The sequence below is a fragment of the Panicum hallii genome, chromosome 6 (genome assembly GCF_002211085.1).
Source record: "Panicum hallii strain FIL2 chromosome 6, PHallii_v3.1, whole genome shotgun sequence".
In the NCBI taxonomy this organism is placed as follows: Eukaryota; Viridiplantae; Streptophyta; class Magnoliopsida; order Poales; family Poaceae; genus Panicum; species Panicum hallii.
The window spans coordinates 36,589,585-36,603,202 of NC_038047.1; the positions used below are offsets into that span (position 1 = coordinate 36,589,585).

A 13,618-nucleotide genomic window follows, 5' to 3' on the forward strand; every position below is an offset into this window, starting at 1 on the left:
GGTCGGTTACGCGCGCGCGGCGTTCGCGCGCTGCACGAGGGGGAAAAGATGGCGTGACTGCGATTGGATTCGGGTGCCGGGAAATTTAGGGTTTCGGTGGAACGGTTCTCGAAAACGAAAACCTTAGCGCGTGATTTCTGGGTAAAATTTTCAGGATGTTACACTTCTTCATTAAGTAGTTTGAATAACCACTTACTAAGAAGACATTTATTTTTAATCCAGAGATCTTTAATTCCTAGACCCCCTTGATCTTTAGGACGACACGAGTTGTCCCACTTGGCTAGGCGATACTTTCTCTTTTCATTGTTGCTCTGCCAAAAGAACCTGGATCTATATTGATCCAACCTCTTAAGGACATCCTTTGGCAAAGAAAGACATCATGAACATGGGAATGCTACTAAGTACTTAATTTAAAAGAACCACTCTACCCCCATAAGATAAGTGTTTTGCCTTCCAAGTACTTGGTTTGCGTTTGAACCTATCCTCGATTACACTCCAATCCGCATTGCATAATTTACGGTGGTGCGTCGGGATACCTAAGTATTGGAAAGGGTAGGATCCTATATCACATCCAAATAATTTGTTGTATTCTTGGTCATGATGTTTAGCTTCTCCATAGCAGAAAATCTCACTATTGTGGAAGTTAACCTTAAGACCTGATAATTGTTCAAAGACACAAAGCAGCAATTTCATATTTTTTGCCTGCTCCAAATCATGATCCATGAATAGAATTGTATCATCGCAAAATCGACAATCCATCTTCCATCAGGTGGGGAATAACCCCTCTGATTTGACCATCATCTTTTGCCCTCTTAATAAGAATAGAGAGCATATCTGCGACAATGTTGAATAAAATGGTGACATGGGATCCCCTCATCTTAGTCCTTTTTTTTTATTGGAAGTAGTGTCTGGAGTTCATGTAGAGAACATTTTAGTTGCAATGAAGTTGCTGAAATGTAACAGGAACACAACGCAAAAGATATGGTAGGATAAGAGTAAGAGGGGTTTTTTCTCAAAATTGCATGAGAAAACAGGTGCTATTTTCGCTGGAAGAAATTGCATGACCTTTATCGGCATGGACTTCAAAGGGATCTCTTTCCGTTCTTCCCCTACAGAAATTACCATATTCTTTAAAATATTTAATACAACACAGATTACCAAAGGCAAATACACGTAGCATTATATATTCTAGTAGCAAAGCAACACCTAAAATCTTTACAGATTAATTATTAAAAGCAGCTAAACATATGCACCAACGCTCAGTTTGTAAACAAAAACATAATGCATTTATCATGACATTCTAAAGAATGTTCTATTTTCTGTCATACTATGCGCAAAATTGCCATGATAAGCAGAGAAAAAGGCACAACACCTGACATAACTATGCAGAGAATTTCCACCAGAGTAGAAGGTAATATACCTGCACTTCTTGTTTTTTTGTTACACATGGCTCGACACATCATAGCTTCATTAATGTCTACAGCTGTTTTCACCAAGTTTATAGAGTGCTGGATCAAGTAGTGCCAATATTCCTCTTTGCACTGCAATATGCTTAGGGCTTGTTCGGATCCAATAGAAAGAGAAAAAGAAAGTGCAAAACTTTTGCTCTTTTGCACTTTTTTGGATCCAAACACCCCAAAGTGCAAAAGGGCAAATGCTACCGTAATTTTGCTAATTATGGATTAATTAGGCTTAATAGATTCGTCTCGTCATTTAGTCCTCATCTATGTAATTAGTTTTTTAATTAAACTATATTTAATACTTTTAATTAGTGTCCAAACATCTGATGTGACACGAGCAAAAATTTTGCCATTTACCCTTTTGCCATTTGCCCCTGGATCCAAACAGCACCTTAGTAGTAATTTCTGTATACACATTGAAATAATTGGGATCGTGCATCTAATTCATCATGACTAGCATATAATGCAGCTTTTTTAGCAACTGACAATTGCCGTTCAGATTAGCACTCCATACAAAATAAACATACCATTAAGAATATTAGAAAGGCAAAAAAAATAAAAAAGAATAAGACTGTGCCAGCATGTTCTTCGAGACATTGACGGTGTTTTTTAGAAAATATTGTCAAAACTATATAAAACGTTAACCAACAGATATATAAGAAAAACTGAAGAAAAGAAGACAGGCAAAAATCTTGTTGACAAAAAAAAACTTAAAATACCTCAAGAAGATGAACCAAATAATATTTTCTAAAAAATCTGCAGTGGACATTTTATACTATGCAATCGTCAATGGTAGACTTGAGCGGCCTAGCTAGAAACTACAAGTTCGTCTAGTACAGCGAGTCCTCGTTCATGGCAGCCTCGTCGTCCTCAATCTCCGTGATCGTGAGCGGCCCCTTCCCCATCGGCGCCGCGATGATGGGTTCCTCCTCGAAGTTCCCGCCCTTGAGCCGCTGCGCAAAGAACTCGTACTTGAGCACGTCCATGTCGCTAACGCTCCGGCGCGCGTGCTTCAGGGCGCCCAGGAAGTGCCCCAGCCCGATCTCGGCGCCGCGCATGGCCGCGGCCTTGCCCACTGCCAGGCTCCGCTGGATCACGTCGCGCACCGCCAGCTTGCACGCGCGCTGGCAGATCTCCGTGATGTCGGCGCCGCTGAACCCGGCCGTGAGGCGCGCCAGCGCCGGCAGGTGGACGCGGCGCGAGACCGGGGACCGGCGCAGGCACGACTTGAAGATCTGCAGCCGCGAGGGCTCGTCGGGGAGCGGGATGTAGATGAGCTGGTCCAGCCGGCCGGGACGGAGCATCGCCGGGTCGATGATGTCGGGGCGGTTGGTGGCGCCGATGACGAACACCGTCTTCTTGGCGTTGATGCCGTCCATCTCCGTCAGGAGCTGGTTGAGCACGCGGTCCGACGTGCCGCCGGCGTCGCCCACGCTGTTGCCGCGCTTCACGGCGATCGAGTCCAGCTCGTCGAAGAAGAGGATGCACGGAGCCGCCGCGCGCGCCTTGTCGAAGAGGTCGCGGACGTTGGACTCGCTCTCGCCGTACCACATGGTCAGCAGCTCGGGGCCCTTGACGCTGATGAAGTTGGCCTTGCACTCCTTGGCGATGGCCTTGGCCAGCATCGTCTTGCCGCACCCCGGCGGGCCGTAGAATAGCACGCCGCGCGACGGCGACATGCCGAACATCTCGAACATCTCCGGGTGCTCCACCGGGTACTGCACCGTCTCCTGGAGCTCGAGCTTGACGTCCTCCAGGCCGCCGATGTCCTCCCACGAGACCTTGGGCACCTCCACGAGCCCCGTCTCGCGCAGCGCCGAGGGCTTGGTCACCTCCATGGCGTGCTTCAGGTGGTCGTTGCAGACGCGCAGGGAGTTGAGCACGTCCACGTCGATGGTTTCATCCTCCACGTCGATGACGTCCATCTTCTCGCGGATGAGCTGGAAGGCCGCCTCGGAGCAGAGCGCGGCGAGGTCGGCGCCGACGAACCCGTGGGTGTCCTTGCCGATGCGCTCGAGGTCGACGTCGTCGGCGAGGGGCATGTCCTTGCTGTGGATGCGGAGGATCTCGAGGCGGCCGAGCTCGTCCGGCACGCCGATGTCGAGCTCCCTGTCGAAGCGGCCGAAGCGGCGGAGCGCCGGGTCCAGGCTGTTGGGGCGGTTGGTGGCGCCGATGACCACGACCTGCGCGCGCGGCCGGAGCCCGTCCATGAGCGTGAGCAGCTGCGAGACGACGCGGCGCTCCACCTCGCCGTGGGTCTTGTCGCGGTTGGGGGCGATGGCATCGATCTCGTCCATGAAGATGATGGACGGAGCGAGCTTCTCCGCGTCCTCGAACACCTTGCGCAGGTTGGCCTCGCTCTCGCCGGCCATCTTGGACATGATCTCCGGGCCGTTGACGACGACGAAGTGGGCGCCGGACTCCGAGGCGATGGCGCGCGCGAGCAGCGTCTTCCCGGTGCCGGGCGGGCCGTAGAGCAGGATCCCCTTGGGCGGCTTGACGCCGAGCGTCTGGAACAGCTTGGGGTGGCGGAGCGGGAGCTCGACGAGCTCGCGGATCTGGGCGAGCTGCTTACGGACGCCGCCCACGTCGTCGTAGCCGGGGCCGTCGAGGCGCTCCTCGTCCTCCCGCTTTATCGGCTCGTCGCTGGCGCAGAAGATGACCGTGTCCGGCGCGACGAGGACGCAGTCGGCGGGCTCCGTGGCGACGACCTTGAACTCGACGGCGCGCATGTTGCCGCGCACCATGAAGTTGTCGCCCTTGCAGAGCGGACGCAGGTAGTTGCGGAAGTAGGGCTTGAGGTACGCCTCGAAGAGGTCGCCGGAGATGCCGCCTATAGAGTCCTCGAAGGGCGTGACCTGGACGCGCGTGCCGTGGGGGGCGGCGACGCGGCGGTTGACGGTGACGACATCGCCGAGCTTGACGCGGAGGTTGCCCCGCACGCCGCGGCCGATGCGCACGCGGCCCTCGGGGCACGACTCGTCGGGAAGCGCGTAGCAGACGGTCTCGCGGCGGCGCTTGCCGCGGAGCAGCACGAGGTCGCCGACGTAGACGCCGAGCTCCTCCATGGCGGCGGGGCTGAGCGCCACCGTGGAGTTGTCGGGGACCACGTCGCCCTCCCCGTCGTCCGCCAGGAGGCGGTTCGGCGCCTTCTTACGCTCCAGGATCGCCGTGCTGAAGTCCTTCCTGCCGCCGTCGACGTCCATGCTGCCGCTGCCGGCGGACATGGTAGCAGATCGAAACCGGTCTCGACAACGACGACGCCGCTGCCGCTGCTTCTAGATCAATCGAGATCGATCGGTTTCGAGGACTTGGAGGGCAGCGTCTGATATATATTGGTATCGGGCTGCTTCAATTCGGAACGGACTCGGCCTCGATCTGCTCCCCTTCGAGGTCGGTACGACACGGTGGTCGGTGGCGGTTACAACCATAAGTCGGTTAACTAGGGCTCGTGTGCGGCAGAATTTGGATGCGACTTAGAGAATCCTTGTGGTATGTGCTGTGAGTGCAGTCCCAACTAAAAAACTACGCAGTGGTGTCTATCATATGCCATGTCACGTAGATACCACCATAGTTCCCAATACATAATTTATAATTATGGTTATAAAATAAATTCGGATCTTTCTTATCTCTCTACCGATCCCCTTCCTTCCCACTTTTTAATTTATCTTGGTATATGTGATATCCATCCCAATGGGTATCGTGTAGTTTCTTTGATTTTGATTTTTGTGCAAGAAACCATTTTCTGTACGAGATACAGTTTCTTGGTCTTTTCCTCTCTCTCCTCTTTAATTGCACTGCCAAATCAGCAAAACATCCTACATGGCATCATATTAAATGCTATAGAAACCATCCTAATCACTGCATTGGGACTGCCCTCGTATACTCCCTCCGTCCCACAAAGACTATTCGTTTAGAAAATTTCAGACATATTACTGGTAGTGGAAAATGACCGTGTTACCCTAATTAAGTATAGCAGTTGTGATTTAAGACTGCGCTGTTTATTTGGTTTCCAAGACCAACCAAGACTCTCAATAAATGCAAATGCATTTGAACATAAAAAGTAACATCTACTTGAGCATTTGATTGGCTCCATGCACTTCTCTATACAATTATTTCTTGGTATTTGATATTGCTTTAATTAGATGGCCTTTATTACAATCTAAAAAATATTCTTTGTGGGATAAAATTTGAAGGCTAAACGAAGTATTTGTGGGACGGAGGGAGTACCGTGCAGTTTAAATCAAGACCGACTTCACAGTCAATAACAGGGATTCTTCAGTTCCAAAAGGCGTATTGGTGATTTAGTATGCAATTAATACCCAAAGGAATTCTTCAGTTTGAAAAGGTGTCCTAGTGATTTATTAGTGTTTGGATGTTGTCATTGTAAGAGTTTGATGTCAGTCAATAAATAAAAGTGAAATTTTCCCCTGTTATTACAGTTTGACAGTTTGCCAATGTTTTTTCATTAAGTAACCTTTCAGCACACATTTTCTCACACATGCCTCTGCCAAACCTGTAAAAGGCAGATGCTAATTGCAGGGAATCAGAATTGTTTGGTCACCCTGAAGAATGCTAATATATGGCTTGAGCATCTTCTTGTAATCAGTCCATACTTGAAAGTGCCAGAGAAGGGGGAAACATCTTGCCTTCTGACACCACCCAAATTAGCTCGTCCGCGCCTCCAGTGATTCACCTAGAAAAGCAGTCAACTAGCGGTCGATCTTTAGGACACAAGCACAACCAAATTGTCAATGCTAGTTCTACTCCCTGAAAGAAACATCTCGCTAGCATTGCTATGCAATTCCGCCTTACCATTAGCACTCCTTCCTGGAACATGAGAACCTTGGATGAGCACCTCAACTGCACTGACAACTTGACATCCTGCAACATGGAGGTAGTTCAGTTCAGTTCAGGACGATGCTAGATAAATACCACTTGCTACTGTCATACTCTAATTTCAGGAGTACAGACTCAATTTTATGGAGAATAATAGGTGTAGTTGAAAGTTTATGGGCAAACTCACGGCTCACCACCAAAATTACAGACTAATTTTTACAGGAAACACAACAGCAAATTGAACTGAACTGAACTGAACTGAACTGAACTTCACTCACACCATGCTTATCCTGAATGTCCCAGGATAGGTACCACTTGCTACTGTCACATTTGAGCTTGCCTGTTTGCTCTGGATGCACATTGTTCTGCATTTTACCCACCTACATTTGGTTTACCTCAACATAAGCAATTCACTTAGCAAAAATTTATCCACTGACACTGAGCAGAATAAACAACAGCTTACCTCTATCGACTTTGGTGTCATACCTCAGATGATTTTGGTCTTACTGCTACCAATTGCTATTGTCACAGAACAACCCGGTGATCTTGGACTTGGATTTACTGACAAGGCATGATGAATTCTGATAAGCATGGCAGTTTGATTTTAAACTTGCAGAAAAATACCGGAACTCACCTAGAGAGTAATAGCTGCCACACTGTTTTGGTCTCCGTTCCTTCAACTGCAGTTTTCTTCATGAAAGCATCACGGGGTTCAGGCTTAAAGCCAGCATTTCGTTTCTGTAATTATGATTCGATGTCAAATCTGGCACCAATGCATGCATGATTAGAAGAAAGAAACTACATCATACTACATGAATAAATACGCAACCTTGAGATTCTTAGCAGGCTTCCCAGTTAGTGCTCGTATAAGTCTGCTTTATCCACATGATGGAGGCCCCAGAAGAATTGTCATTCTGACATAGTAGTTTAATACAGAACATAGTTGAAACAAGCAGCAATAGTGTCCTAATTTTCATCAGAAATTGTAAAATAAACATTTCGATGGCTATTAAAAGAAATCGCTTCAGATATACTTGTAGCAGATATAAGGTTTACAAAGAAAAGCAGAGCTGGTTTTGTCCACTGAAAACCTGAATAAGCTGTATGCATCAATTCTACAACTGAGGAACAAGAAAGCCTGAAAGGTCAGCTTGGGGAGAAAAGGCCCCTGCCTTTTCACATTAAGCTAAATCCATAATTAAAGTTGAGTATATATGAACTGAGAACATCTGTAGCGCAAAAAGCCATAAGATCATGAGATCACTGAAACCTACAGATCGTTATGGCAAAAAGTTGCCATTTATTTGATCCAGTATGAGATTTATCAATCTAAACTAGCACTCTAGCAGTAGTTAATTTAGAAGGCTCCATGCGCGGACTGAGTTATGCTCAACAAGCAATTTTGCTGCATTTTAGTAACTGTTAGTCTCGGTACATAAACTGAAGAAACAAAAAACGCATGCGATTCATAGAAGCCCAACAAGAAGAGTGACAGGACAATAATATCCATCCGAATTCGTTTTTGGGCGCGGACGGCGCTTCCTTCCTCCACTTCAAACGCAATTCGTCGAACACAGCAATGGCAGCCGCTGTGGCCGAGGCCAAGCTCATATCCTTCCTCCAATGGCTGCAGGTCTCGCCGCTCTCACTCCCCTTGTCAGGCAACACTGAATCTGAAAGGGAAATTCCTTTGGAACTACGATTCAGTCACGTCGGAGTATGGAAGCAGAACAAGTCGGCGTCGTTGGTACCAGTTCAACGACTCAGCGAAGCCGTAGATGAAGCATCGAACGGTGCATATCAAAGGGGACGATTGCTTAGCGCATAATGCGTGTTTCAGTGAGCAAACAGTGTTTTACTTCAATTAATATTCTTTTTTCTTTATGTTAATGGCCAAGCCACTGTTATATAGGCTTTGGTCCCAGTCTGTAAGGGTGATCGAAGGAGAAGACCCCTAAGAATGGACTGAATAGACTAGAGTAGCAGTAGCAGTAGGGAAACCGCCATGGCTACTGGCTAGTATCTGTATCTGAACTTTGCTATCTTTCATCAGTGAAATGCTGCTGCTGTTGCTCCCGAATTCGTTCTTCCTCTTGGTTCCTTCTCTGAAATTCTTCTTCTGATTATACTCGCCCCTCACACCCCTCCAAAACCCTAAACCCCGACACCTTTTTACCTCCGCAGCATGATGCAGTTAGACTATTGAAGATTTCTTCTGACCTGACTCGGTTTTGGACTCTGTTAGGCTCATCCCTGTTGAAGTGTACATTGGTTTGGAAACAACTTCTAAATCTGATCTTAATTTGTATCAGGTAAACGTGTTTAGTAACAACTTTGCTGAGTTGGCAATAGTGTCTTGCACTATGTTTTCTGATCGAACTGGTCTTTCAGGGAACAAAAGTGATTTTCAGCCATATGGTTTCAGACTAATTATGTGATTTGTTCCTCAAGTTGAATTATGGTGCCTCTTAAATTGTTATTTACTTGATTGCATTCAGCTGACTCTGCAATACCAATCATAGTGACAAGGTTCAGAGAAGTATTACTTGATTACAGGTTTACATGTTCTTATGCTGTACAATTTGACATGCCATACATGTTTGTTACTTAAAATGTTCACAGTCGCTATCTATCTTTCTTCACAGTCGATCTCCATTCAAGTATGTACAAGGCAATCTAGATGCCGCCTACTCTAATTTTTGTTTGATCTGGCCGGGCTGCAAGGCAGCAGTAGCAAATAAGGAGGTCGACGGGGATGGAGAGCCCCTCCAAGGAGTCAGGGTTTCTGACGGCTCCACAAGCTCTGCAGGCTCTTGTCACCTCATGCCTGAATCGTGTTGTTTTTTCACATTAAGGTTATAAACCGGCATTCGATATCCAATAGATATATATAGCCAAAAGTTACAAGAGTTCTTAGATTCTAAACCTCAAATGAGGGTCTCAAAATAAAAAAAAAACTCTAAAACAAAAATTAGAAGATTAAGCTTTAAATTTCTTCTTCGCTCCTATTTTCATCCTTGCAAAATCATTACATGGGAGTAAACTACCACATCTGTTGTCTTCTTAGAAACTTCTCAATGTTCGAATCGTCTGATGCCGCTGAAGTAACGTAGTCTGACCGAAGGACCTCTAAGGCGACGCTTCAAGAAGAAATCAACATCGAAGACGTCATTGTCGCCTCATCTGGCAAGCCAGAATCAAGTTTTTACCCGGAGATCCACCGATGGTTGCAGATGACACCATGACAACCCCTCATATGGGAACAACGCTAAAAACCCGCCATCGTTGTTGACACCGACACAATGCCGGCAAAGACTTTCGCCTGGAGCACCCGCTCGGCGACACCACCGTTCCAGTAAGAATTGCTGGTGAGATCGCTATCCAGTTGACTGAAATCGCGGCCGCGCCGGACGGGAGAGTACCGGTGTAAGCCAGCCGGAGCCGCGCCAACAAAGTGGTTAGCGCCCGCCCGTGCTTTGGCGGCGGCGCGCCTGAATCGTGTTGTTAATTTCTTATTAGTGAGAATGATAGATGATGCAATCCTTCAATCTATGACTCTATCAGAGCGGAGGACCCCAACATGGTTCTGCAGGAGAGACGACCTCAGAGAAGGGACAGGACGCGCGGTCAATCTGTCATGGATTATTGGCTTAGCCGATGGTGGTGATATGTCAAGTCATTCAAGAGTAGTACATGTCAATTTCTTAGCATACGACCAAATCGAACACCATTAGCAATTCAAGCGTGCTATACAGGGAAAAGCCCAACCAGAGGAACTAATCTATTCCTCCCCTCCTCGTTGTCCAAACAAAGCCCTAAGGTTCGGTGTTGCCGGCTTGCTTTGCTCTTTATTCCTTGCTTGCTGCCTGGGTTTAGGCTCGGAGCTTAGATGATTCTTCGGCGCCTCCCCTGGTTGCGTGCCTGACTCCTTTTTCACTTCGGAGTTAATATATAGTAGGATGCATGAGCGCACTGCCATTTCATTAGGACGAAGGCAACAACATAGGATACGAGTCTTTTTAAGCGGCAAGGAGAAAACAAGAGAGGGGAGGAGGATGGCCGGATGGGGCACCGTGCGATTCGCGGCTCATTCGTTTGAGGCAACCGAGGCCTCCATCTTTCTCGCATGCCTGCAGGTGAAACACCTCTTCGTCCCTCGGATCGATTAGGCCTTCTTCAAAGATGTCACGCTCAGATTTTTGTCTGTAAAAGGGAGAGAAAAAGAAGAATTGTCTCTTATTTAAGAGAGTGTCTAATGAATGTATCCCTAAATAGATTATTACGGCTGACGCGTGGTACTATATAGGCGTAAGAGCTAGTATCTGACTTTAAGGGTATCTACGTCAGCTATAGAGATCACAGGATATGAACCTCTCAACAAGTTTGTTGTAGTACATATTTCTAAATTTAGTGAACCTACATGTCAGCGTGTTTTTATTCTATTCTTCTCTCTCCCTCATCTTCCCGACCTTCATGGCCCCACCCACAGCCGCAATCTCTAGAGACCGTGAGTGAGTGCTAGCGGTCGAGCCATGCCCATCCTTCGAGCGTCCGGCCTGCACGCGCCAACCTCGCCGCGCCTGCTTGCACCGCACCCACCTCCCCCGCCGAGGTTGGCTGGTGAAGGAGCTCCGATGACCGCGCTCTTCCAGGCGCCGACCTCCCTCGCCGGCCACACTCCGCTCGCCCTGGCCGTGTGCTGGACACATGCCTCCAGTCTGCCTAGGGCTGCGTCACCACCCCAGGATGCTGGTCTCTTTCCTCCTGAGACGAGGACGACTAGAGGAAGGAAAGAGATGAGGACGAGCAGACACATGTGGTGGGGCCTGCAACGTGGAATCCTGTGCTAGCGAGGGTCGCTGGGTGTACTGATAATTTTCTATTTCTTCTTCTCTCTCCGACATGGATCTGCTAGCGACAATTCTTAGGGACTCATCGCGGATGCCCTAACTGTTGGTGCAAAACCTATCTATTGCACCATTTTCTATGCATAAAGAGCTAGTAACTGACGCTAACCATTAGAGAGGCCTAACATGGATCGGGAGAGCCGTACCACACTACACATACACTATTTGCATAAGTTTCTCCTTGTTTCTGCTTTAGTTACAATTAACCGGTGGCAAAAATGTTTCAAGCCATTCGCGCCGTGCTAGCACTCAAGGGAGCGGAGAGAATTATTCTCACTAACATCTTGGGTCATTGTCATGCTGCAGGGTCCGGCTGCATCGACTGTTCGTGAGAAGAATGAGCAATGCATTTGGCAGATGGGGTGTACCGATCACTATAAAAAATAATCTGTAGCAACGTCTCTTTCTAGGGACGGGTTAAAATGTAATCTGATCCGTTTCAGAAAATACATCTTTAGAAACGGGTAGCGCAATCACCCTCCTCTAAAGATGAAATTTCTAGGGGCAGGTGACGCTATCACCCACCCCTGAAAATACATCCTATTTTCAGGGGCGGTGATGGCCACCCGCCTCTGGAAATGCATTTTTAGGGGCAGGTGATACCCCCGCCCGCACCTACAAATGCTTTTTCAAAATCATACAAAAAATTCAATTAATTCTAAAAATATAGCAAATCATATAGAAAAACTCAAATTTGTACCCTAAGGCTATTGTCACCAATAGAACTAGAAAAAAATATATCAAGTATATTTCGGTGTATATAATGCTTAAGTATGTGCAAACCTAAAGTATGGCTTGAGTTGTATAAGATAGTAAGCGGGAGAATCCTACATTGTTGTTTCAACACTCTTAACTATTATATACACTGTAGTTGACATATTTTTTTCTACTTTTCTATATATCACAATATTCTTATGGTACAAATTTCACTATTTTTGGATGTGTTTTGCTTTTTTGGAATTAATTGAATTTGCAGAATAAATTTAAAAATCATTTGTAGGGGCGAGTGGTGGCCTCACCCGCCCCTCCAAATGGATTTGCAGGGGCAGGTGGGGATGTCACCCGCCCCTGAAAATCAATTTGCACGGGCGGGTGACGCTCCCACCCGCTTCTAGAAATGCCCTCTCTATATATGGAACAGGCGGGGGGACTTGGATAAATTTTCGATTTGAAGCGATGCCGGGAGGCTCGCGAAATTTCGCCTCGAGCCGCGGCCACCGCTCCTCCCCGCACCCTGCCTCCTCGCCCCATGCCGCCGCCGCCTCACGTGGATCTACGGCGCCGGGCCCCACGCCGCACCTCTTCCGCGCACCGCTCCTCCCTACGCCGCGCCTCCTCCCCGTTGGCCTCCTCCCGCGGATCTAAGGCCATGCGGGCCCCGGCGGCACCTCCTCCCCTCCCGGTATGTTCTTGATTTTTTTTCTTTTTTCCATTTCAACGTGCACACGCGCGCGCACACACTAGTTACTGATTTAGTTAGTAAATGAGAAGTGTATTTGATATTGTTTGAATTAGTTAGTTCTTTTTCATTTCAAAGATGTAAATTTAACTACGGTTAGTGAGTTAGTTAGTAAATTTGCTTGATTTTGTTCTCTCAATTTGAATTAGTGATGTTTCGTGGTGGTAGCTATCGTGGTGGTGGCCGCCACGGTGGTTTTGGTGGCCGTGGAGGCATGGTCGAGGACGCATTGCCTCATAGTCCAAGACTTCATTTTTATGGCGCCATTGGCTTGCCTTTCGGCAATCGAACGCGCGGATCAATTCCCAATGTAGTAAGATTCATTCCTTTTGTTAATATATTTTTTACTACACATGAAGAATTTCTAAATTTACTTACATACAATACAGCTTATCAACAATATTAGATGCCTCAAAGATATTGTCGAAGCTATGGGTGGTACTACTGTAGTGCAAACCAAGGTTGTTCGTCAACCTCATTTCAAACCAGCACATATCTCTATCTCTTTTCAAGTACCTGTTCGAAATATAGACTTTACCTTGATGGCACCAGGAGATGCCACCCCCGATGGTTTCAACTGCCGCAATAGGTGGAGTTGCACCAAATTGGAAGGGTAGCTGTGGAGGCCTGCCTAGAGCAGCTTCAAGATCATAGGTACTTTGTGCCAGACTTTTCATATTTTTGAATAAAGCAGCTCGAGGTGGGAGAAAGCAATATTATTCAGACTGCTGAGAGGTTTTGTCAACTTAATCAAGATAATAGGGTATAATATATTCTTTTTCTCATTGTTAACTTTAGTTATGTTACATCTTTCATAACGTTATTATCATCTTTTAGGATCTCCTCCAAGGTAATACCTATGCGGCAATGAGCTTTCGGGTGATTCTGGATCAAGTCAGTGAAGCGGTGGATGTAACTTATATAGGTGGAGAGCTATTCTTCACTAGAGGTTT

At 47.1% G+C, this 13,618-nt stretch overlaps 1 protein-coding gene across 1 annotated transcript; it reads right to left on the minus strand.

Annotated features, from left to right (window-relative positions):
* Window positions 1–2,290: 2,290 nt before the first annotated feature.
* Window positions 2,291–4,687, minus strand: LOC112898260 (cell division control protein 48 homolog D-like). The gene has a single exon (XM_025966616.1). It carries the CDS (start codon window positions 4,685–4,687, stop codon window positions 2,291–2,293), a length of 2,397 nt encoding a protein of 798 aa, XP_025822401.1.
* Window positions 4,688–13,618: the final 8,931 nt, after the last annotated feature.

Coding starts and splice junctions, on each gene's coding strand:
- LOC112898260 (XM_025966616.1), bottom strand. CDS start 4,687: ATGTCCGCCGGCAGCGGCAGCATGGACGTCGACGGCGGCAGGAAGGAC.